The 25,207-nt window shown below is 36.9% G+C and overlaps 1 protein-coding gene across 1 annotated transcript; it reads left to right on the forward strand.

Annotated features, from left to right (window-relative positions):
• Nucleotides 1-1,088: 1,088 nt before the first annotated feature.
• On the forward strand, nucleotides 1,089-24,719 carry LOC309438044 (vesicular inhibitory amino acid transporter-like; the record flags this gene model as incomplete). The annotated part of the gene is made up of 2 exons (XM_082048952.1): nucleotides 1,089-1,397; nucleotides 23,568-24,719. 2 exons carry the CDS (start codon nucleotides 1,089-1,091, stop codon nucleotides 24,717-24,719), a joined length of 1,461 nt encoding a protein of 486 aa, XP_081905078.1.
• Nucleotides 24,720-25,207: the final 488 nt, after the last annotated feature.

The following is a 25,207-nucleotide window of genomic DNA, read 5'->3' on the forward strand; positions in this document are numbered from 1 at the left end:
TGAGACTACAGTGCATATATATTTGGCACAGAAATCATCAGTTCAGAATTGCAGTTCAGAAATATAAACTTCTAAATTTGTTTTGAGAATTCCTGAAATTTCAGCTATCAGGAAGGACTTGTTAGTACAAACAAGGACTGTGGTCAAATTCGCTTTATAAGCAAACACTTCTTTTTTCAGCATGATCAGCAGTGTTGTACCTGTTACTCAGTTGTCACTGTAGAAATATAGCTGTTAAAACTCAGTACACTGAATAAAGAAACAAAGGGAAGTGGAGTGTAGGGCAGAAGTGGGAAGCAAAAAAGGAAAATGGGAATAAATAATGCTACAATTATGCGACCCAACTCTCTTTACCTTTCTTTCACTAATTCCATGGGCTATGCGAGGAAAAAAAAGAGGATACTTTTTGTAAAAATTATTTTTAGGATTTTGCAGTATGAATAATCATAATGTGTCACCATTTATAGTAAACAGCTCTATGTCATTCCCCTAATTGTTGCCAGCAACTGTGAATTAGATACAGTTGTGAAGAAGCTACTTCTTTTTTTCTTGCAGCTTTGAGCTTTTTAAAGAACATTTTTAAAGTTCTACTGACCTCTGTAGACACTAAAACACAGCAGAAAATTCTCACATCTGGAAAAGTGAACTTGTTTACATGCATTTACTTAGCAGTCAGTCCATCAACTCTACTTTTTAATGAAGCATTTTTTTCCCTTTGGCAGAACTATTTATTTGTATTAGAAACATGCATAATTTCCAGGAAGAGATTCTTGCAGCCACCTGTAGATCCTTCATGAATGACTGATCTATGTAGATACCACAGGTAAGAGAAAAAAGGATTTGAATTGTAAATTGCAGCTTGCAGACTATTAAATCTCACTGCAGACTACTCTAGGCAGTATGTTGAAGACCTTGGAGATATTTATTTTGCTGGCACTTGAAACGGGCACAAATAAATGAACTGAAGACAACATACTTCATTAATCATAGATACAATATCACGGCTAACCTAACAAAAGGATTAACAATGTACAACTGCTGAAAAAAAATAAAGACATGTAAGGAAATATTTTACTTTAATGTTCAGTATGGCTTACCTGAAACAGACTTTTTCATCTCTTTTCAACTGCTTTAGGGAAACACGATCTCTCCTTTTGGGAATTGTGAGATGGGACAGTTGCCTGGACACTGATGAAGAGCATCTGAATTTTGCTAGAAGAGATGAACTGAATAGAACTCACATTGAGGAGGGAGAGGAAACAGATGGACCCTTGAACTTTGAGCTTGATGTTTGCCACCAGGATCCAGAACACAAGTCCCCAGCTCCCCTGCCACGTGCCCAGGTCAAACGGATCACCAGCTGGGAAGCAGGATGGAATGTGACAAATGCCATTCAGGTAACCTTTTCCTCCCCCATTCATTATAATCATCATTTGAAAAAACTGGTCATCACTTATCCTGTTTTATTTTACTTAACTGCACCATCATTTTGCAATATTCTAAAATGTTTCTATGAATTTATTACTAATATATGTCACTTTCTGCACAAGACTAGCACTCTGAAAAACATAAGTTCCAAAGGGAAGAAAGATATGTTAACTGAAGTTTAAAAAAATATATAAGCTAGGTGAAAGTGAAAAGGTGGTGATTGCACCAGTTTTTGAAGTGCAGGCATTATCTTTAATAACTATATTTGAATTCCATGACAGAGATGCTTGATAGAAATGTGAGGTAAACATCTAATAAAAAGATGATAGTAAGAATCAGACTGACGTCAGACATGAATTTGCTGACGTATGAGCTAGACTAGATATAAATTGGAGCATTAAGCACAAGAATTGTAATAATACTTGTCAATGTTAAAGAAAATAGTCAGGTTGAAAAGACTGAAAGTATTTGGTCCCAGCATTGTGTGGAATTTGAGTTTCTTTCTGAATCCTTAAATTTAACACTCAATGTTTCAGATTATTTTTCTCACTTTTCCTGATCCATTTCCTTACATAATTTTATCATTACCGCTAACTTTCTGTTTCACTGATGAACATTTGTTTATGTATCCAGTTCAACCCTCAGTTTTGCAAAGGAGGAGAAAATGGACATGTTTCTAACCCTGCTGTGTTTTCAAACATGAGCACCACCACTTGAGAGCCAAGGCAATAACATCCAGGGCACAGTAGCATATCATACTCAGAAAGTGTTCAGCTGTGAATAGAAGTGTGAAGTCCTAAAATACCCCAACTACATTCTAGTAACACATTTTACCTTCAGTCTCCCTCAGCAACATCTAGTCAGGACAGCAGTCTGGGATGAGAGCCCATTGTTGTCTCTGTGAGTTTTGCCTTTGATTTCACCAAAGCCAAGATTTCATTCTGGAAGTCAATTCTGTCAATATTTGCTTTATGACCTTTTGGCAAGTCATGATCTCTCTCACCCATTGTTTTTCTTTCTGAAAAACAAAAGTAATAATGCCTCTGTAAATATACTGAAGTGCCTAAAAATTCCTGAAGGTTGTTATGTACACATTGCTATTAATTATTAATATTATAGCTTCCAGTTATAATTAGACCGATAATACATAGTAAAAACACTATCAAACATACAGTTGCCTATTTAAAAACAGGACAAATTTAAGCTAAATTATCCAATCAGATCAGTAACTATGGTCTTAGTCAAAACTAACACGCATGCTGCGTGTTGCATACTGTTGTTGTATTTCTTTTGGTCAGATACTTTAGAAATCAGCATTAAAAGAGCAGCTGGCTACAGCTGTACTGAGCTTTCCTCCTAAGGCAGGCTGAGGATGGCAAAGCTATAGTTTCGTTAATGGTACAACCGAAGTGTCCTAATGACACCTGGTGAAACCGCATATGTGAGCACATACGTGAATCTATGTACACATTTGTGTATTTTTCTTGTTTTCCTATATACCTTGCCATCTGATTTAGTAACAAGGGTAGAAAGTAGAGAAAGGAAAGGGCATAGGCAGGAGAGGAGAAGAGGGAATATTGAACATGCATCTGTCAGTTAAAAATAATGGTTTGAAGAAATTTCTATGAATAGCTTTGAAAAGAAAGTCAGACTTGCAAACAGAATGATTAAAACAATCCAAACATTTTTGACTGGTGCAGACAATCTATGCTAGGATGACAGTTGTTTTTGCCCTACCCAGAGGAAAGGGCGGAAGTGTTTTGCATGGCAATTAGAGGTAAACATTTCAACAGAATTCTGAAGTGTTCTAAACAGTTATTCTGGTGAATACAATTAGTCTGAAAGTGAAGTTATTTCACAATGCAGATTTATTATAATTAAATCTTTGGTGTCTGAAATGAAAAACAAGGGTTTTCTTGCAGTGTTTTAATGTAAATATTTTCAAACAAACAGGTAGCGATTTTTATTTTGTTTTTAACTTCAACTGAAAAGATGTGCACTTTTGGTGATGATATTGTATGTGTAAATGATTGCTTCAGACATTCGAAGTTTCCAGGGAAACGTGCTTTGTATTCCAGCACAGCACAGGCAAATGAAAACCTGTATCCAGTTAATCTAGGTAAGGACAGAAACCATAAAGCTGAGTTAATTCAAAAAGGAAAATGAACAGCATCATCTGGCAGAATGATGCAAGTTACATTTGTTTGCATATGGCAGTAAAAGGTCCAAAAAAATTGTACTGACTTGTACAGTAGTGCTGGATAGATAAACAAAGCAACAGTCACAAGGAAGAAGGTAGTTAAATTCTGATGGCACAGCATTTCACAGCAGAACCAAAGGACAATAAAGTATTTGCCAGCCACATGTAGGAGAATTGTTGAAAACAGTGTGGAGAATGCTTCTCCAAGCAAGAGAAAGCCAAACTAAAAGAAAAAGGCACTCACTCTTTAGTATCATGAAGGGGCATAAGACAACGAAGAATGGAGAAAAAACAAGAGATAGATAGAAAGGGAAGAAGTGAAATAATGACAAGAAGTGAAATAATCATGGAATAGTTTGGGTTAGAAGGGACATTCAAAGTCATCAAGTTCAACACTCTTGCAATGAGCTGAGACAATGTTAATCTCAGTAAAACTGTAATTTAGAGCATGTAAGTCTATCTCCACTTCAGTGTCAGGTTTGCAAACAAGTTTAACAGTGCAAAAAAGTCAGCCACTTTACCAGGCAGCTCCAAAGTGCTTTCAGTATTATGATGTCTATACAATCTTTAAAATAGTGTAATATAAGTGCACAATTCTTTCCTGGATATTGCATAAAACAAGATGTATCAAAACATATTAAATGTGCTGTTTGATTCAATGCATTTGATACCTAATGTAACCATCTTTTGTCTCCTGTCTCTTGTTAAGGAGACTAGGTTGTACGAAGATCGGAAAGACCTGTGGCAGAGGCAGTTTTCTTGTTCCATGATCAGAATAACACAGTAGAATAACACTCTACTGTGAGTGCTTCTAGGAAAAACCATCGTGCCATTAATATTATTAATAATTATTTTAAATGTTGTCAATGGTAATTATTATTACAGTGATGATCATAAATGTGAGCATTACATTTATATTCTGTATATTGTACATTAGTTTAGAAAAGACTCAACACTTCAACAATCACCATTTTTAAAAATTAAAGTGTCCATCTGTATTGCCTTCATGCTGTGCCATTATATATACATTTCCTTATTGGGCTCCAATATAGTTCCTTTTTATTTATGTAACTTGAAAAGATTCACTTGAGAATATCTCATAATTAATGCTTCATTTTCTATTATGTTTCCTCTGAGTTACCCACCTTCATCTCCCTAATACAGACTGAATCTTTAGAGTGCTCACTGAAGACCAAAAAATCCCAAAGACTTAAGTGGAAAATACAGTGACACTGAGAAACAGAATTAGCAGATGTGCCCCTAAAGATACAAAAGCAAACATCTTTTTAAGGTGTCTAGACACCCCATCCATTAAGCTTTATTGACATAATATTTAAAAATTTTCTAAATATAAATATGTACATGCCAGCATGCTTAGAAAGCCATCAGGTCACTAGATGTACAATACAAATCTTCTCACCCTCAACCTTAAATAATTTAATCACATAACTAAATAACCACTTAGGTCTTAACTGCAGTACTTGATCTTCAGTATTTATTTTCCAGACTTGAGAACAAGGGTCACTTCTTTCTGGTGCCCAGAGCTGTAACTTCCTTGAATTATACATTGGACCTGAAGTCATACTCTGAGCTGAATTACAGATGTCTGAGGGAAACAGACTTCTGCATCTCATAGCAAGAGGTGATACCAAGAATTAAAGGTACATGCCCAATGCCGATATCTAACCTAGGACCAGCAAGTAATTCAAGTTTCCAAATGGAGTTAGTATTTTAGCTGAAATGCTCTGGTAATACTGGCCAAATTTATTTTTAATAGGTTTGCAACCACAAACCCATATGGCCACAACTGGAGATCCAAAAAAGGCCTAGAGCCTGGTGAGAGACATCTAAATGCAGATCTCTTTTTCCTATGATAGAATGTCATCATTATGCAATGCAAGAGATAAAAGATGTATTTTAGGTAAGAAGAGTCTTTAAGTGATTTTTGTGCCCTGGTTTTCTCTTTGGATTTTCTCTTGAGGGAAAAATAGATTCTGGACATATGTCACTACTTCATATAACCTTTTATTTCAGCTCAGACACTGCAGTAGATTTCTATAATTTTGTGCACATATTCATATAGCACAGAGAAGGCTGCATACAGCATATGTATTCTCTCTATTCTGAACTCTACTTTTTATCACAACAACAGTAAAATTATATCTACTTCACAGAAATCTCTTTATTTGACAGGTAAGCACTGTGCAGTGGGATGATTTTGAGTTAACTAACTGCCATTCCCATAAATCTCATTGGAGAATGCACTATATCAGTCTACTTTTCCCTTGGTCAGCTGCAAACACTAAAAATGTTATGAAGCCAGAACTCCTAAACATAGAGAGTTGGCTCATCTAAAATTGTTTCTTATTCCAGGAAGAAATATTTGGATTGTTCTCATGGGATTTAAGTCGCTGTCTTGTAGGTTCTGCATTTTGTGTTTGTCAAATCACCTGGGAAATGAACAGATGGAGGCAGCACTGAATGGATTTACATCAGCATATTCTACTGTAACTATTATGAAAATATTAGGAGTGGCAAATCAGTTTTCCATAGCCACTCTGTGTCAGATTTGCCAGCAAGCAGGATTTGTGATATAAAATAACTACTCCACAAATAATTCCCTGGACATGCAGACAGACCCCAGCATATGGACAATCAGTTCAGAAGGCACCATACTAGCTCTTGAAGCACCCCAAAAACAAGTACAAGATTTACACAAGTAACAGCTAAAAGTATTGCAATTCTTGCAGTCTTCTAGGTGTTAAAATGACATATTAAAAATCTTTAGAAGTTAAAGCAGTCCTTAGATTATTCTTGCCTGAACCATGGGCCCAAAATTGCCTCTCTTAACAGATGAGTTACAGGAGAATTACAGGAGATGTCTCACTCTCTCTCTCCTTCATAAATAACTAAGCCTCAATAGTTTGCCTCTAACTGATATACAATGGTCTATAATTTATTATACTAGTATGTTTTAAAATAATTATCATACGAGATATCTTGTAATTATGTGAGATGAGAGGGAGACATTCTAAAGTATAATATTCTACACAAACATGGAATTTTACATGCAACTTCAGCCTTAAATATGAATATCTTGATTACACGGGGTGTAAGACAGATATATTTTTAAATATCTATTCTTAACCAATATATTTATTTTATATCTTTAACTGATTTTTACCTGAGCTTTACACACATAGCTGTCTAATATTACATCCTTTTGATAACAGCAGCCAGAAGCACTACTGTGGTTAAAGAAATCTGAACAATTCTGTTCAGAACCTCAAATTATAACCTTACATTTCACAAAAGTATTTATTTGACACTCAAGTTTTAGCAATGTCAATTACGTATTTTTTCCAACAACTTTAGCTGTATCTCTTCTCGGCTAGTACTTTTGAAATCTGTATATTTCAGCATCTAAATTTCAAAGCCACCATATTATCTTGCAGGTTATTCTTAGTAGCAAAGTCACTGCAATGCATAGTATACTTATCCTGGGTTTGCCATCCAGTTTGTCACAGTCTCGTCAGGAGAATCTTGTGGAATTTGCAAGCACCTGTTTATTGTAAGTGGAGACTTCTTGTTGATCGTTCACTTGTCTTGTCAGTTAGAAAGTCTTTTCATCTGGAAAATCTACTACTATTAATCTTTTAGAACAGTTATTTTATAGGTGTAAGGCTATAGTCCTCCTGCGTGAAGCTGGTATTAGTTGAAATTTTGTGCATGTGATAGAACAAAGGAACCCGCGGGTAAGCATACAGTGGTGTGGCAGGTTAGACTTGGGGAAAATTAACTTTACTGCTGATTAATAGATATATATTTGATTACTGTACCTGGGATTGGAGGGGGAAAAAAGGCATACATGAAAGTAACACCCTTTCTCCCCCCTTTCCCATGGTCAACTTTAGTTCTTCACTGCTACAGTCACCTTCCTACTTTCTGTGGTGATTTTGGCCCTTCTTTGCCCATGCTTTCCCTGAGGCACCTCCATGTTTTCTAAAGGGTTCAGCCACACTCTGCAGTGGGTCTGTTGGACCTGGCTGAAGCTGATAGTGTCTGGCACGGGGCAACCCTGGCCTCTCCTCACAGAGGCCACTCTGCAGCCCCCCACTACCAAAACCTCACCATTTGTATACCATGTATACATTGTATTAGATACTGAGGGGCCTAATGGAAGTGTGTACAGCTTAGTGAGATACATGCTGTCCTGAATGGGAAAAGTATTACATAAATTAATACACAGGGTCATGACCAGCTTCCTCTGCTCTACACTGCTGTGCATAACCAGGCACACAAAAGAAGTGCTGGTGATCTCTTCTGAATGTCTGCCCTGTGCTTTCCTACCTTAGGTTATTACCTGCAACAGACCTAGGCTCTCGGGGCTGCTACAGACACTGTTGATGGCCACCACATCCTGAAACCACCTGTGGGAGTGTGGGATGACAGCAGAGTGTGTTTTCCTGGACTGGTTCAAACTCACATCTTATTTAGATCCCTGTGTGGCCCACATGAAATATCAGTCTGACTGTTCAGCAGTAGCTAGAAGCAGCTAAACAGAACTCCTTGTCTTCTGTCCAGAATCTGTCCACAGCAGCCTTTCTTCACTGCCTGTGAATGTCTTTGTCCTTGCTGCCACACAGGCCTATCATCTGGCATCATCTTTCAATCAAGCCTCTTTCTAAATCCTCACATTCAGACTATGTCCAGCTTCTGCTTATTTTTACTGTAAAACCTCACTAATACATAGTCTGATTTACTGATTCACAGGGCTAAAACTCTTATCTGAGCACTAATAATTCCCCATCTGCATCACAGTAGCACACTCTTCCCTGAGCTTGCCAAGCTCACCCCATGTACACCCACCTGGAAAGCTGATGCAGTTCCATACCCCATGTGTCCACCAGCTCTTGCAAGCACCTCTTCAATCACCAAATCAAATGTAAGCCACTCATCTTTAATGGTCTACCGTTTATCTTTCTGCATCTATTGACTGGTCTCTGCTTTTCCAGTTACAATTACCATTGTCAATTTGTTAAAGATTTAAAAAAGCATTCCTATGAACTTATATGAAGATATTTATTTACACTCCTCTGATCCTCTTAGAAATGGCCTTTTGCTGAAAGTTTCACCATTATTAGCTACACTGAAACCACTATTTACTCTCTTGACTCACAGTTTCCAGTATTGACTTATGTTTTCCTTGACTCCCCTGTCTGCCTGTATTTGTCTCCAGTTATCTTACCCCTAGATTTCAAATTATTGGGAAAAGAAACCATGTTTTTGTACTTTGTTTGTGCAGTACCCTGCACAATGGGATTCCAGTCAAGGACTTCCAGGTGCTCCAATACTGAAAACAGTTTTGAAAGTAAGTCTCAAAATGTTTTCTGTTTCACAGAAACTCTTTACAAAATAATGATTGCTTAAATGTGGCTTGTGATAAATCAGCTTGACATTTGATTCAGTTTCCTGTCATTATTTTTTTCTCTATAGAATGTATTTTCCCCACTATTGAGACCCATTGTAGGGCCTGAACACAAGACAAATCACCAGATAAATGTGATGAGTACTTTTAGAATATTCACCCATTAAAATGGGCATTCCATCTTAAAAATCCAGATGGCCAAGAAAGAAAACAACAGAACCATGATATCAAAGATAAATGGATAGTAGCATTATGAAAATTATACCCTTTGGAATTGTATATGTTACCAAACAGGATCAAGTAATTGTCAGCTGCCCAAAAGCAACGATCACTTTATTCCATGGGAGAACCCAATGCACCATGACTTGTTGCAGAACCCTTGTTCTCTGGCTCCCTCAGGTGAAGGGAATAGCCAATGTACTTTCCTGCTACATTAAAATCAAATTAATCCACCTTGCTTTTTGGTCTCGTCAGTCCCTGAGAGCATTTTTAACAAGCTCAATGAAAACAGATGGTATAATTTATCCTTTTTTAAATTCATGGCAGGTCACATGGTATTTTAAAACACTGTTATTAGACAACTTTGAGTTTATCTATCTATCTGCTTGCTTTATTGTTGTGATATTATGTTTGACAGTTACCTTTCAAAACAAAGCCCAAATTGCCTATTAAAATTATTTACTAGCCTTCTATGGCTGAGATAATTTGCACACTTGTGCCTCTATAGCACATGCCACTGACCAGCTACAACTGATGGAAAATATTCTTCTTAAAAATGTTCTTTCTGTCCTTATTCTTAAACTTATGAGGTGTGTAACCTCAGCAAATTTGCTTTAATGAATCGTATTTAGATATATAAATCCTCCCAAGATAACTTTCCTCCCAAGACAGAAAAAACATAGTGATGGGGAACAGAAAGTAAAATATTTTGTCAGATAGCATTCCTTTCCTGTTTTTTTTGTAAACTTTTTTCACTGCCATTAGCAAATTTTCAGAAGGGAGCTCATATTTTTATAAAGAGTTTGCCCATCATGGAATAAAGGTTGACAAGCTCAGTGTCTGCAGGTGTGTATGAGAACTGAATGCTGAAAGTAAAGGACATCTGAATTATTATAATGTACTGATAGAATCAGAAATACTAGTTCTGTAGCAGACTTTGCAACAGTAAAATCCATACATGGTTAATCTAGAGTTTACTTCAATGTGTATAATTTCTGACAGCAAGAGATTCACTGAAATGGCACAAGCTCTGTCTGAATGAGCAAATGGAGCTATTTGAGAAAATAAAAAGCCCTAAACACTGATTACACACAGTACTGAAGATTATGCATTGTAACCTAGTTTTAGCACAGTAAGCTGTATAAAACGTTTTGCCCCTAAAGCTAAATAAAAGAAATCGACTTCTATTTGCATCTATTCTCACTCTTCTCCCCACACACACCATGTTTCTTGGAAGGCAATGCATTCTATATTCTTGGCCAGTGGCACTAGTTTTGCCATATGTACAATACTGTGTTCACTAAATAGCTAACAAAAAAACAAAACAAAACAAAACAATACCAACAAAAAAAAAAAACAAACAAATTTAATATTTAGTTCTCAAAAATGTAAACATATGAGTCAAAGTGAGGAAACATTCACTTCAACTCATACACAAATACCCTGCTATCCATTTCAATTTCTCTCAGTCCATTTCTTGAATTGACACAAATAACAGCACCAGCAGATTATGTTTTGTAGGTCTCTAGAGGAAACATTTTGGTTGGTTTATGTTATCAGTAGCAATGGTAGCTCCTGCTTTTTTTTGCCTTTACTCTACCTGAGTATTTCCATTAATTGCTAATTTTTCCCCTCTAGAAACATGTTTGATTCAGGCTAGTTCCTCCCTGATAAGCAGAGGGGTTTCTTTCCAGTTTTAAAGCCCATTCTGCTTTGATATTTTCAAAGTGAATTTGGGTATATCAGAAATTACGAAGAGTTCTACTGGAGCCTGAAGAAATGTAAATATGGGTATAAGAATTATATGACATAAGATACAATATTTTTCTTCCATAAGAAAGTTATTTATGTGTATAAGAAGTTATCTTATTTTTCCTTTCATAATGACTGTAAATTTCCTAATTTTACTGTTTTTATCATATTTCGAAGTTGGCGCAGAGGTCTATTCTATCTCACCACATTTTAAAGCCATTCTCTTGTCTCATTGTCTGCATGATTTCTGCAACTCCAAATGACATCTCCCCAGCCACCTTCCCTGAAGGGACTGAAAAATCTTCTGAGATTTAATTGGGATCTGGAGTTTAAAATGAGTCCTCCACTCCTGCTCTTCTTGCTTTTGCTTGCCTGCTGACTTTCTTCACTTATGCTGGAAAGCCAGCTGCTCTGAGCTCTTCCTTTTGTACTTTTTATTGTTGTCATCTAAAGTTAAAATAAAATACCTGCACAAAATTGTAGGCTTCCCTCTGCTGCCTGGATGGGATTTCAGAGACTCTTTTCCATATCCTAAATTGTGAGGAGCTGCCATTCCACCCCTGAAGGTTTCTTTTCCTAATCAGAAAGGATAATCAGATGCATAATTCATACTTTCCCTCTAGCCTTCTACTTATTCCTCTCTCATGCCTATAGTTAGATATTTTTCATATCCAGTCATTTTTCCTCACAGCCTCTTGCCCATCATATTCTCTTACCCTTTGTTACTACTTCATATGGTTCACAATTTTATGTTCTAGTGTTCTCTGGTTTACCTGATGACACCTTTCCCCTCATCACTGTCTCCCCTGGTGCAGTCATGTTCCTAAATTATCCAGCTTCCTGCTCTTCCTTTGCACTTCCTGGGCACCTCACATGGCCTTCATAAGGGAAATAATCTCACTCTGTAGACAACATAGAGAGATAGGCATCTCTAATGGAGATTCACAAATCCTAAAATAAGTGCCCTACACTGTTGGAATGAATAATCCTGCGGTGATCCTTATTTCTACCCGTCCTTTCCAGAGCTGGCAGATTAGCTTTACTTTTTGTTGTATTTGGATAGGTAAAGTTAGGAATCCCATTCCTAATAAGTATGCATCAAAGCAAGATAGATTTGTCATTTATGTCTTTTCTGCTGCTATGTGTAGTCATTCATCAAATGTCTGCTTTAGATTGGGTGAGATTAATCCAATTCATAGACACTAAGAAGTGATCATTTCCTTGAGTACCAAAGAGAGTAAAAAGGTAGTCACTTTAGTAACTTTAGTGATAGTCACTGAGTTTTCACCTAAAATCCATTCATTTCACCTTGTGACCAAATCGGGATTTTGCCTAAAAACTTGAAAGTGAGAAGGTTATTAAGGTAAAAGGAACAGAAAAGAAATGCAGTCTTAAAATAAATTTCTCAAGTATGAAATCATTATAGCTTTTAACACTGAAGTGTGAACAAAGGAGACATCCAATAGATCTGACAAATTTTCCCTGCACTCTCAGAATGGCTCAGGTTAAGTAAAAGGAATTAAACTCTTTTCAAAAATATACAAACTCTTACAGCAATTACCTAACTAACTTTGTTTTTAATAATAAAATAAGTATTTTTATCTCTATCCATACAGACAGTGTTGGTATCTAAAGATAAAAATAAACCTGGAATCGTTGTAGAAGATCAAGAATAATTGAGGTCCCCTGTTTGTCCATCCAGAGATCCTCAGCGGTTGTTTCCAGGCAGCATCCTGTCTCCAAGTCTTTCCAGTTCGGCTGCAAACTCAGAAGTTGTTTGTTTGTTTGTTTTTATAAAAAGAGGGGGGGGGAACAAAAACAAAACCAACAAAAACAAAACAAAGCCCACAACACACAGAAAAGGAATATGGTTTACTTTAAAATGGCAGTATTTTTGTTCAGAGGTCAGCAGAGGTCAAGAACCACTGTGTCACAGTCTGTACAAACAGCATGACAAATACCTCTCCAAGTATTAATACTTAAAGTATTTTACATCTAGAGACCTTGAAAAGACATCTTCAGCATTCATTTTATATGCCATATGCCCAGTTTCACAATGCATAACTATATTCAAAATTTATTTTTTTCTTTTAAAAGGAGAGCTTAAATAACTTTGCTTTTATGCTGAGTACTCAGAACATGGCAGAAAACTTAGTCACATATCTTTCCTGATCCGAAGTTTTAATCTTCATTATTAATTATACACCTTTGGGAATGTTTGTCTAATCTACTTGAAATTAGGGGAATTTTTCTACTCTGTTGAATTTTTATTATGATGTGGTCTTTTATGTCATTATAGGAGAGAGACACCTCCACTATGCCAATCAATTTGCAACCTCAACTTCATCTGTATCTGTTGTCGTGGTTTAAACCCAGCCAGCAGCTAACCGCCATGCAGCCACTCACTCAATCCATCCACTGTGGGATGGGGGAGAGAATCAACAGAGTAAAAGTGAGAAAACTCATGGGTTGAAATAGAGACAGTTTAATAGGTAAAGCAAAAGCCATGCACACAAGCAAAGCAAAATAAGGAATTATTCACTACTTCCCATGGGCAGGCCACCTCCTGGAAAGCCAGGCCTACATCATGTGTAACAGTTACTTGGGAAGGCGAATGCCATCCCTCCAAAGACCCCCTGCTTCCTCCTTCTTCCTCCAGTTTTATTTGCTGAGCCTGATGTCCCATGGTATGGAATACCCCTTTGGCCAGTTTGGGTCAGCTGTTGCAGCTCTGTCCTCTCCTAGCTTCTCCTCCATCTCCTCACTGGCAGAGCATGGGAAGCTGAAAAGTCCTTGACTGCTCAGCAACAACTGGAACATCAGCGTGTTATCAACATTATTCACATACTAAATCCAAACCACAGCATTGTACCAGCTACTAAGAAGAAAATGAACTCTGTCCTAGCCAAAACCTAAACACTGTCCATGAGGAAATATCAGCAGTAAAATCAGTTGCTGCTTCTTTTGTCCTAAAGATAGAAGCCTCCAGGGGTGCCACTGAAGTTTAACTGAATTTAGCAGTGGAAAAGATTTGTTGTCTATATCCAGCCTAATCGTAAGACAGCCTCTCTTCTCAAGTATTCCAGAAAAATATACTATGATACTCCATATTAGTTTACTGATTCCTAGAGAATAAAACTAATAGTGTACCACTATTTACACCTTTCATCCAGACTATTAAATATATTCTCTCCAGACAGTGCTGTAAGAAAATTTCCCCTTTTATATGCTGATCTGTGGGAGTCATTATAGCTTAAGTAACAGTCCACCTAAATTTGGTGGTTGGGTCTGTGCTGAGGAAAGAACAGGCTAATATTAACCAGGGGAGGATTCAGTAACCCTTTATTCTGCATGCAATCCTGATAAATCCCATGCCAGCTTTCAGAAAATACAACTCGGTTTCCAGCAGATGTAACCTGGCTTCCTTTCCACCTCTCAGAGATGCACAAGGTTTGTTCCAGTGCAAAGTTCTTTATGCTATGGGTTATTTTCTTTCCATTTCCTCTTCAGCCTTACTTATTAAAAGCAACAAGAACTATGACTTGTCCCATAGAGGAAACATTCATGAAAAACTCCTAACGAGGCAAGTGCTTTCTCCGAGCCTGAGTTTGAACTTTCTATGCTCTTTGACTCCTCCTTTTGTTAAGTCAGTTCACACTCAAATAAAGCTTTTGTCCCCCCACTTCTTTCCTTTGCTTCCAGTCTCCCAAAGTCCCCTCTATGTCTCCCCTCAAGCTCTTTTGACCATATTTTCATGGAAACTCACTTATATGTTACCATACTGAATGTTTTGCATACTTGTCTCCCTTCAGTTGAAAAACTGAGAATCCATGACGAGCTATAATACAGGAAATTGGTAAGCAGCCAGTGAGTCCATGTTGCTCGCCACTACTCAATTTCAAAATAACATTTGGTTTAGTTTTGATTGCCTTACTTTTTTCATCTCTTTTTCCTCTATGCTACATAACACATAATAAAAGCCCTCATTCTTTTACCAATGCCTACTTTCTCCTTTGGGATAAAGCAAAATAATATATTTTCTTAAAAGGTAATTTGCTTGGGAGATTTACTTTGTGTGATTCAGTGCATTCTTGCAGACAGCTCTGAATTTATGCAAAACTAACATTTTCTATCAAACCATGCAGAATTAAGCATCGAGCATATTATTTCACTTTTAGAACAACTATTTAAACCAATAGCAAAGCCAATGGGATCAGCTGTCACATTCAATAGCAGCAATTTCTTTTTTCTTGAGATATTTCTTTCTTCTATTCCCTTTCCTAATCAGTAGGAGATTCATAAGCCTAATATGGTCACTCAAAGGAGAACAGAACCAGTGGCTTCTGTCAGTCAAATGGACATATACATTTTACAGTGCAGACCACGCGACTTCCTTACTTGCTTATTTTATACAGCATCTCCTGAGCAGTCTATCTGCCCTTTTATCTGCTTATGGGGCCTGAAGGATTGACAGAACAAGACTTCTAAAGTTTCTCTCAGTATATAAGGTGATTGCAGGCATTAATCACAGAATAAATACCTTATCCACTTTCTTCCCTGCAGCTAAAACAGGCTGGCATTGGCAGAGAGAAAGAATAAGAAAAATCAGGAAAAACAAGATTGCTTGGGTCTAATTTAACCATCCCTGAAGTTAAAGGAAGATTTTTCACTGACATGAAAGGAGATGGATCTGCTGCTAAGGTCATACAGGCCATGGACAATATTTGAAGCTTTCCATAGAACGGCTCGTAGTATTTTTCAGTTCAAACTCATCTGAGCTGTGAACAAACTGTGAAATGAGTGAGAAAGTAGATTAATTCTTTTCCTGGTGTCTGTGGAGCAGTGCCAGGAGTCTGGGTACCTGGCTAGGGAACCAGAAATTCTTGTTGCTGAGAAGAAATAGGATATAACTGATATTGTAAATACATGATGGAATGATTTATGCAAATGGAATTTAAAAATAATTACATAAAACGTGTTTACAAAAAAAGTGTAGGTAAAAGAAGTGAGTGTAGCACTCTGTGTTAGAGAGATGCTTATCCATCTTAGAGCTATTGTCTGGAAAGAAAAATCATATTGTTTTCAGTGACTTCAGTTTTAAAGACCTATGCTGGATGTCGTACGCAGTCTGTAGTAAAATATCATTAAAGTTTCTAAAAATGATAGATTATAATTATCTAACACAAAAGGTATTGAACCTAGCATAAGGTAATTCTATTTTGAACATCATTACGATGAATAAAGATGAACAGATCAGTGGATCTAACTACATTAATTATGGGAAAATGAAGCACAGCACATATATACTTGGTGCTTCAAAACAGTGTATTTTACAAATCTGGAGAAAATTATGAGGGATAATTGATTAGGAAGACTAAATACAGACAGCAAATTCTGAAAGCAATTTGAAAGTTATTTAACAAGAATTTATAAGCTGTCCAGAAGCCACATCTCTAAATTAAGAAATAGTATGCCTATGTGCTAAAACCCCTCCTACCTCTGGTGTGAAGTGAATGTATCAATTAAAATTAAAAAATAAAAATATAGCAAAAAGGAGAAATGGAGGGTCAGAGTAACTATTGTAAAATATAAATTGTGAAGTGTACCAAAGAGATATAGAAACTCAAAGACACTAGGACAAAATGCATCTTCCAGGGATTAGGACAGTAAGAAAACAATTTTTAGGATTTAGGGAAAGAAAGGAGAGGCACGTTGCAAAAATTTGAAACAGAAATACTGGTAGTGGTATAAATTAGTTATGAATAGAAATGTGTCTCTATACGTAACTGTGTATGTTTGTCTAAAAGCACCAGGAGAAACAGCAGAGCAAAGTAAAAAGGGAGCACCATATATGTGATCTCATTCAAATGGAGAGGTATGAAAACTGTCCTATAGAGAAGTATGAAGGGAATGAAGCAGAGGACAGTATCTACAAAACGGAAAGTGACACTACTGTGAAATTTGGGGACTTTGTCTAATACTTATGAGGGATGGGACAAAATAATGAGGCAAAAGATCCAAACCTGCATCCATTCCAAAGAGTATAGCAGGTAAATCCAAAATCTGTTTGTCATCACTAGTCAAGACGAACCCCAGAGACACAGTGAGCACTTGGCTGACAACATCCCTTGTCCTGCTTGGTGCAGGCAAGTGATCCAGGCCAAGTCCGTGGGCCACACAGCCCAGTGCTGTTGAGTATGTGGATGTGAGAGGAGGTAAAATTAACTTAGAGATTCGCTAATGCAAGACGGCCTTCCTCTTTTCTGAGATCTCTCCGTGAATTTTGCTACATTGATTTCCTACATTAGACTAAAGGGAGGTTCTAAAATTGTTCTTAACTCTGAAAAAAAGATGCCACTGTTCATAAGCAGTCTCTGTAGAGAGTCAGGAGCATGTGCTTATAGCCCAGGAGAACAGTGGGCCATTTTGTAAGTTTTCAGGATGGGTGTGATGCTATTCTGCATCAGACATACCTAACTCTCCATGTCTAAACTGTATCTACACTCCATTGTGGACATATTCTCTTGCCCAGCCAGAGAAACAGGCATCTCTGAAAGGAAGTTCATCTCAGCTCGGCTAATGACCTGTCTTAAGATAGCTGTGAGTTATAAATTGAGGTGCTTATATTTTCCAAGCTGAGACTTGCACAATTAACTATTAGATAACTACAGTTACTATTTAAAACAAATGTTAAAATATTTCTTGTGAATATTTTGAAAGCAGCATGTCCAGCAAATTTACATTTGGGAGATGTAACAAAAGATACATCTGGCCTGATAATACTACTATTCAATCATTATTACATGTGGAATTTTCAGAAGACTCTGGATATCATTCTAATATTTTAAAAGCCAGTTAAATCCTGACTAGTGAAACCTGGCAGCAATTCTGAGAAAAAGAATGTAATTTTAAATACAGCTTTTAATTGATACAGAATAAAAAGCTGGGAATATAATTAGTGTCAATCTTTATGGTTTTGGAGAAAGAGTCCTTACAGTCCTTATTAAACACACTTGATAAAATTCTTTGATGAGATTGTAATATAGGCAGTGAAAGATAAATAATATATTTAGATTTTTTAAAAGAATTTTGACACATTAATACACAACATTCTGATTTAAAAATTAGTGCAACAATAGAATACATCTTAAATGGATTAACAACTGCCTAAGTGACAGATCCAAAAAAGTAACTGCCAATGTGGATCTATTGTCAAAGGAATGAGTTTCTAGTAGGATTACAAGGTTATCTAGTAGCATCTAGTAGAATAATTGTATTATTCAATGTAGTCGACAGTGATCTAGAAGAAGATACAAAATCCCCATTGATCACGTTGGTGGCTAAGACAGGAAAAAGACCATGGAGCTCAGAAAGCATGTTATCATGGCATGAGATGTGGGGATTTGCTATATGTTTTAATTTAATGCTAATAAACATGTATCTTCCTATAACTACCACAGCAACACAGGCGTGTGTTGTTTCAGGAAAATTATTTATTTTAAATGTCAACAAATGCTAAACAACATAGTTAGATATTTTGTGAAAGTGTGCTGAAAGCAGGGTCCTTGAATTTATCTCCCTACTCTTCCAAGAACATCCATGAAGGAAGCTTTCCTGTATAGTTTCTATGTCTAACCCATGTTCATGCAGAGAATCAAATACGTAGTTGGGAAAATAGTTAGGTCTAAATGAACTGTTCCAGTGGAGTACCTACAGATGGTGTGAAAGGCAATCAAAGCAAATTCAGCAGTCTGGCATATCAGCATGTCTTCTGCATATGGGAATGCTGTACTAACAGAATAATTTTCAGCTAACTTCTTCTCAATGTCTTAACTTATTTTTCTGTCTGATTCACTCTTAAGGTTAAATAATTTTTTCTCTCTATTTTTTTTTCATTGCCTTTTATTCCATTTTGTTTCATTGTCTTTTGGCATGTCTCAGCTCTGACCATGCTTCAATCTTCTTTACTTTTTAATTACATTGCAATTTGATTTGTTTTAGGAAGTGTCTCATTTCAGGTTAAAACAGCCTATGAAATGAAGCATTTTACCTGGGACTAGAAAGTCTTAAAACTGAACATTATGGAATTTTGTTATTTTCTCAGAGTGCTTGACTGTGCTTATTTATGTGTTTTCCTAAACATATTTTATTCCTTGGGGAGGTGCTTGCGCTGAGAAGTAGTGTCAAACCAGTGGTGTAATAGGGGAAGACACACTTTTTGCATTCTACATTAATCCATATATCTAGTATTTTTAAAGAAGCAGCCAGCCTTGCTGGTGTGGGAAACATTGCAGTCCCACCCTCAACAAATGCAAAAAAAAATGTTTTAGTATGCAGATGTAATTAGGAAATCCTGATCTGCTTGTTTTGCATTGCAGGTGGATGGGTAATTTCTGGTGGTAGCTGTCATACCTGGTTGCTTCCACTTGGGGGTATTCTGACAAGGCTAATAAGTAGCTTCTCGCTGAGACTGACCTTTCCTTACATGCTCTTTCCACGTTTTTTCTTGCCATTTCTTCAAAGGCTGATCACCAGTTCAGCCCTCAGTCCTTTCTTCCTTCTAGGCCCAGATGCCGGCCGCTGAGTCTACTCTGGATGTTTGACAAAGGACCTCCACACAGGCACATGTATTCACTCATTGACACAAATGCTCCACTTCCATCCTCAGTCTAGGGTAAAAATATCCAAGTCTTGCAAACGTCTTGGGAGACAAAGGAAGGTGCAGCCTGCTAGGCAAACGTGGTGTCCCTCCCTGTGCAGGATGGATGGAGTGATGGCAAATAACACAACCACCCAAGCTGAGCCCTGACAGAGAACTGGTTCAAAAGCTCCATCTCCCCTGTATCCAACTGTGTGATCACTTTTTCCCGGTGCTATTCTATTTTGTAAACAGGTCACCTTAATACAGCATATTTAGAGGTAACATATTTGACTTTGCACTAGAACAGCTGGAAATAAAACCATTCAGACAGGAACACTTCCCGGACAGAACGCTACAACTAAGAGCTAGGAGGCAATTTAAGAAACAGTTCATTTTGCTGCTCATTTTTAATTGATGCCTCACAGCTATGGCTGGCTGTGCCATCATTTGGACATGAGAACACAGGATCAGAAGACTCAATAAGAACAAGTGCTGGGGCCAGACTGAACCAAATATGCATTGACAAATGGTGTAGGAATTATCTGTGTCCCTATTCCAGTAGAACAGAATCAGTGAAATCTTGACATGAGCTGTCTATATACTCTGCACTGTCACTCCTCATGAGAGGTGCAAAAAAGACACCTTCAGCAACAACCATGAAATGATTTCTTTATGGAGGAGGAACTGCCCACAGATAGGTGGGCAATTTAAGCAATGTTCTGAGGTTGCTGAGTAGCTTTAAACCAGAGAACACAGCTAAATGCCTGTATTGTTATATTACACTGGTAGCAAAATAAGTGCTTATTAAAGACATTATTTTCTTTGAAACTATTTAAACTCGGTGACGTTTAGGAAATGGTCTTAATAGAAAGTATTGCTTTTTGAAACATAAGAACAGAACATCAAATCCAAAATGGGGTTTGAAGTCTAACAAAGGGTCTTTTATTCCTTTAGTTCTTGTGGCCATCACTAACATTTTTGTCTATTTCAAATAAATTTGACACTGCAGTGATACATGAAACCTTTTTTTTTTTTTTTTCTTTTTTTTTTTTTTTAAATGGAAAAAACATTTCTGGCAAGGCAGGAAAAGCACCATCATTTCACCACACTTACTGTATCGGCATGTTCAGAGTTCTCCCATTTCTCTCTACTAACTACACTCTGTATCCACAAAGCTGCAAAACCAGTTATGTCCACAATGTTTGCTTTCTATTATTAACTGAAAGCTGAAGTTTTCAGACTCTGGGAAAAAGAGATCAAAGACTTCAGCTGAAAGGAAAACTTAAAGTTTCTGTAGAAATGTTCAATTTAGAAAATCTAAACTCACTGTATGTGATTTGAAATTGGCAATCACTGATACATAATTTTAAGAAAGAATACATATAGTGCAAAATTGCATTTGTTTAAGAAAGTCTAAATTCAGAAGATGAAAAAACAATCAACCCAAAAGACCCCACCTCTGTCATCTTGTGGTCTATGTTAGGCATCAAATAAAATTATTTGGTTTAAATAACAACAAGGAGATGTTAGAGGTTAGAATTATGTTATGCTCTCATTAAACTAACAATTAAGCATGGAAAGGCAGACACCTGTGGGGAGGACTGTAATTGGCTGTCTAATGTGATAACATCTCCAAAAGACATGCTTTGGTTTAGGTTGAGGCTACTCATATAAACATTGATTGACTAAATTCAGCAGGAGAGAAGCCATTGTGTGGGTAAGGCCTGTGCTGACACACACCTGCGGTTTAATTATATAGTGACCCTTTGGGTCAGCAGATACTGTTTGAACTCCCAAATGCAGATTGAGGGGTAAAATAGTAATGCTGAGGGTATGGAACAAATGAGATAAGCTTGCTGCAAACTGCAAGGAACTGAGAAAATACCATTGTTCTTATGTTAATATGAAAGATGGCTCTGTGGCTTGCATCTTCCTGATTTTCTGATAGACTTGATTTATATGTGATGCTTTTAAACCCAACCTCTTACATAAATATTCTCCAAGGATTGTTTTCATAGGAAAGAAAACAAACTTTGTTCTTTAGACAACTACCTAACTTGCCAGTCAGTGAAAGCCACGATTGAAAATGGCATGATGTCAAAACTACTGTTACATGTGTACTACTTGCAGTCTATATATGCCAGATATCTAGTCTTTTTATGAAAGGAGATTGTTAGATGGCAGAAACGGTAGAATTTTGGAAACTTCCATAAAGTTGATGTAGAAAAGAAATGCTTATTACACTGCAAGTCATGAGACCTGTATTAAAATGGACCTAACCCATTGGAGTGGGGAGATTTGGGGTACCACAAGCTACGTAGTTGAATGTCCCAGGTCCTAAATGAAATGACACCTGTGACTTATATAAAACCTTTTATGTAAATGAAGTCATTGAAAAAAAAACAGAAAAGGTAGCTAGTCAATAACTTCTTATATCAGTAATAATAAGTGAGGTAATTCTGTTTCAGTACATAAAAGCATAAACTTTTTTAAGAGAGATGTACTAAGGCATGTATTGAATATGATTCTCGCAGCTCTAATTCAGCTGAAAGTTGTGAATGTCTGCATCTAGAGTGAAGCCTGGTGAAACAGGCAATGCTGCTCATTTGTACGATGGGCACTCCATTTTTATCACTGACTTGGAGAAAAAATACTGCTCTAATTCAATAACTTAATATTTCTTCTCTCATGCCACAGTCTGGCTGGAAGTTTGTGACTGGAAAAAAAAAGAATAGCTTTTATACACTGATGATTACTTAGAGTTTGAAAAATTGTGTCTCTTCAGAGCCCTTCTTGTATTTCATCATGTTGTCGGTGCTATGAGAAATATTGAAACCAAAATTTCTGTGGAACCAGTTAACTGTATTTTGTTTCCTCCCTGCCTTTCTTCAGTCATCAAGAACTCCTAACCAGTCTGACTAATGTGCCTTGCTTAATTCCAGCTCTGTAACATAAAAAAAATAAATGCCACAGAAGCATCTTTCCTAAACTGGATTTTTTAATGAATAACTATTTTTCAAGGTTTTTTTTTTTTTATTTTGTGCTTAGGGAAATTAAACCACGTTAAAGTGTCATTTGTCCTTAAATAGAGAAAAAAAAGAGCGGGAAAAAGATAAAGAAATACACACAGTGTTCTGTGAAACTAAAATGCCACTTAAAAAAAAAAAAAATAAAAAAAATAAACCTGGATAAAACAAATCTAATTTTGTTCCTTCCAGAAACTGTTTAAAGTATCCCTATATGTTTTACATGTATTCTTAAACACCTGAATAATTTTGCACAGTCTAGATTCTCATCTGTGAGAAGAATCACTTCAGCAGTGAACTTGACAAGAGCAAAGGCTGCATGAGGCATACAGAAGGTGCAGAGAAAACACAAGCATACTCCAATGTCACCCTAATACCATTTTCTTTTCAGAGGTCTGTTAGCAATTTTTAGACTGGAGAGAATTGTCATTACTGGATGTATCTACAGTGCTATTTTTAGTTTGGATTAAACTTGTACAGATGATGCTACCGTTGCTTAATTTTACTGATATTGAACCTGTTTCATTAATATGCATGTAGACTGAATACCTGCCTGTGAACCTTCTAAAATGTGCTCCTAATCACATCAGCGTTAAATATTAACTAGGAACCTGACTCTATCATGCACTCACACTCTCTTTTGCCTAGCTTATGATTACAGGTGTGTAAGGAGCAGTCATTTTTGCTGATAATTTCATTTATCATAAATAAACACATTTCCCATGATTGTTGCTTTGTTGAATGTAGCAGTACTTCCACCATGCAGTTAGGTGAAAGCAATGCTTGGTGGAGGGCAGGTGTGGGAGTGTACCTTCTAGTAAACATTTTGCTTCAGGGATTTTGTGCTCTTTTCTTTCTCTTTTTCTTCTTCAGGGAATATTTGTCCTAGGATTGCCGTATGCTCTTCTCCACAGTGGATACAGTGGCCTGTTTCTTATTATCTTGTCTGCAGCATTATGCTGTTACACAGGCAAAATTCTAATCGCTTGCTTGTATGAAGAAAATGAAGATGGGCAGCTCATAAGAGTGAGAGACACGTATGAAGATATTGCAAATGCCTGCTGCAAAAAACTGTCTCCCAGACTAGGTGGTGTAGTTGTCAATGTGACCCAAGTGATGGAACTGATCATGACGTGTGTTTTGTATGTGGTTGTTAGTGGGAACTTGCTGTCACATAGTTTTCCATACATACCAGTGACTGAGAAAACTTGGTCTGTAATTGCATTTGCTACACTTCTGCCTTGTGTATTCATCAAGACTCTGAAAATTGTTTCCAAACTCAGCCAGCTTTGCTCCTTGGTCCATTTCATTATCATCCTTGTAGTGATGACTTACTGTGTCACGCAAATCCATCAGTGGTCCTGGTCAAAATTCAGACTCTCCATTGAGTTTGAGGACTTCTTGGTGTCTGTAGGTGTGATCATTTTCAGTTACACTTCGCAAATATTTCTTCCCACACTTGAAGGTAACATGAAAAGGCCAGAGGAATTTAGATGTATGCTGGATTGGACTCACTTTTTTGCTTGTGTCTCAAAAACAACCTTTGCACTGACTGCATTCTTGACCTGGGGTGAAGAGACAAAGGAAGTTATCACTGACAACCTACCATCATTTCTTCAAACCCTAGTGAATTTGTGTCTCTTAACCAAAGCTCTCCTTTCTTACCCTTTGCCCTTTTTTGCAGCCACAGAAATTGTGTATGCTTGTATTTCTAGGGGCAACTGTTCCAATTATAGATCTCCACTATTTGCTCTGGGTGTAAGAGGCTCATTTCTCTTGTTAACTCTGTTGATGGCCATGTTCATACCACATTTTGCCTTGTTGATGGGTTTAACAGGCAGTGTAACAGGTGCTGCTATGACTTTTCTTCTTCCTTCTCTCTTCCATTTAAAACTTAAATGGAAAAAACTGTCTTTCTTAGAGAAATGTGCAGATATCTTTGTTTTTATTTTGGGTTTCCTTTGTAGCCTTGCAGGCATAGTTTGCTCAATAAAAGGGCTGCTTGAAGTATTTGGAAGAGTATAAAAAGATTCCCTGGAAGACAAATAAGGCCCAAAACTTATAAATACTTTTACCGTGTTAGTCAGTATATAAGAGGTTTTGTCACTAGGTAAAATTAAGCATATGCTTAAATGTTGGCGGGATCAGGGCTTTAACTGTAAAATTATGTGGCTCTAAACAAATTAGAAAATAACGTTTTTAGCCCCAAAGGACAAAATCGCTCCTATTTAAAATGTTAAGAAGAAAGAAGGCATTGGAGATGGTTCAGTATGAAAAGAATTTTATACTAATCCTGTATGGTTTTGTCCATACATGACATGCACATCCTTAAATGGTTACTGCAACTTATTCCACTAATTTAACCAGAATTTCTCACAGGATTAGATACTGTTCAGTCTCAAAGCTATCAAATCAAGCTTACAGGATATGATAGAGTTTGGGAGAACTATCATTGCAAATGGATGAAATACAATTTCACATTATTGACAGAACGTAACTCAACATGTGAACCA

This window comes from Streptopelia decaocto (assembly GCF_964273445.1).
Source record: "Streptopelia decaocto genome assembly, chromosome: 3".
NCBI lineage: Eukaryota > Metazoa > Chordata > Aves > Columbiformes > Columbidae > Streptopelia > Streptopelia decaocto.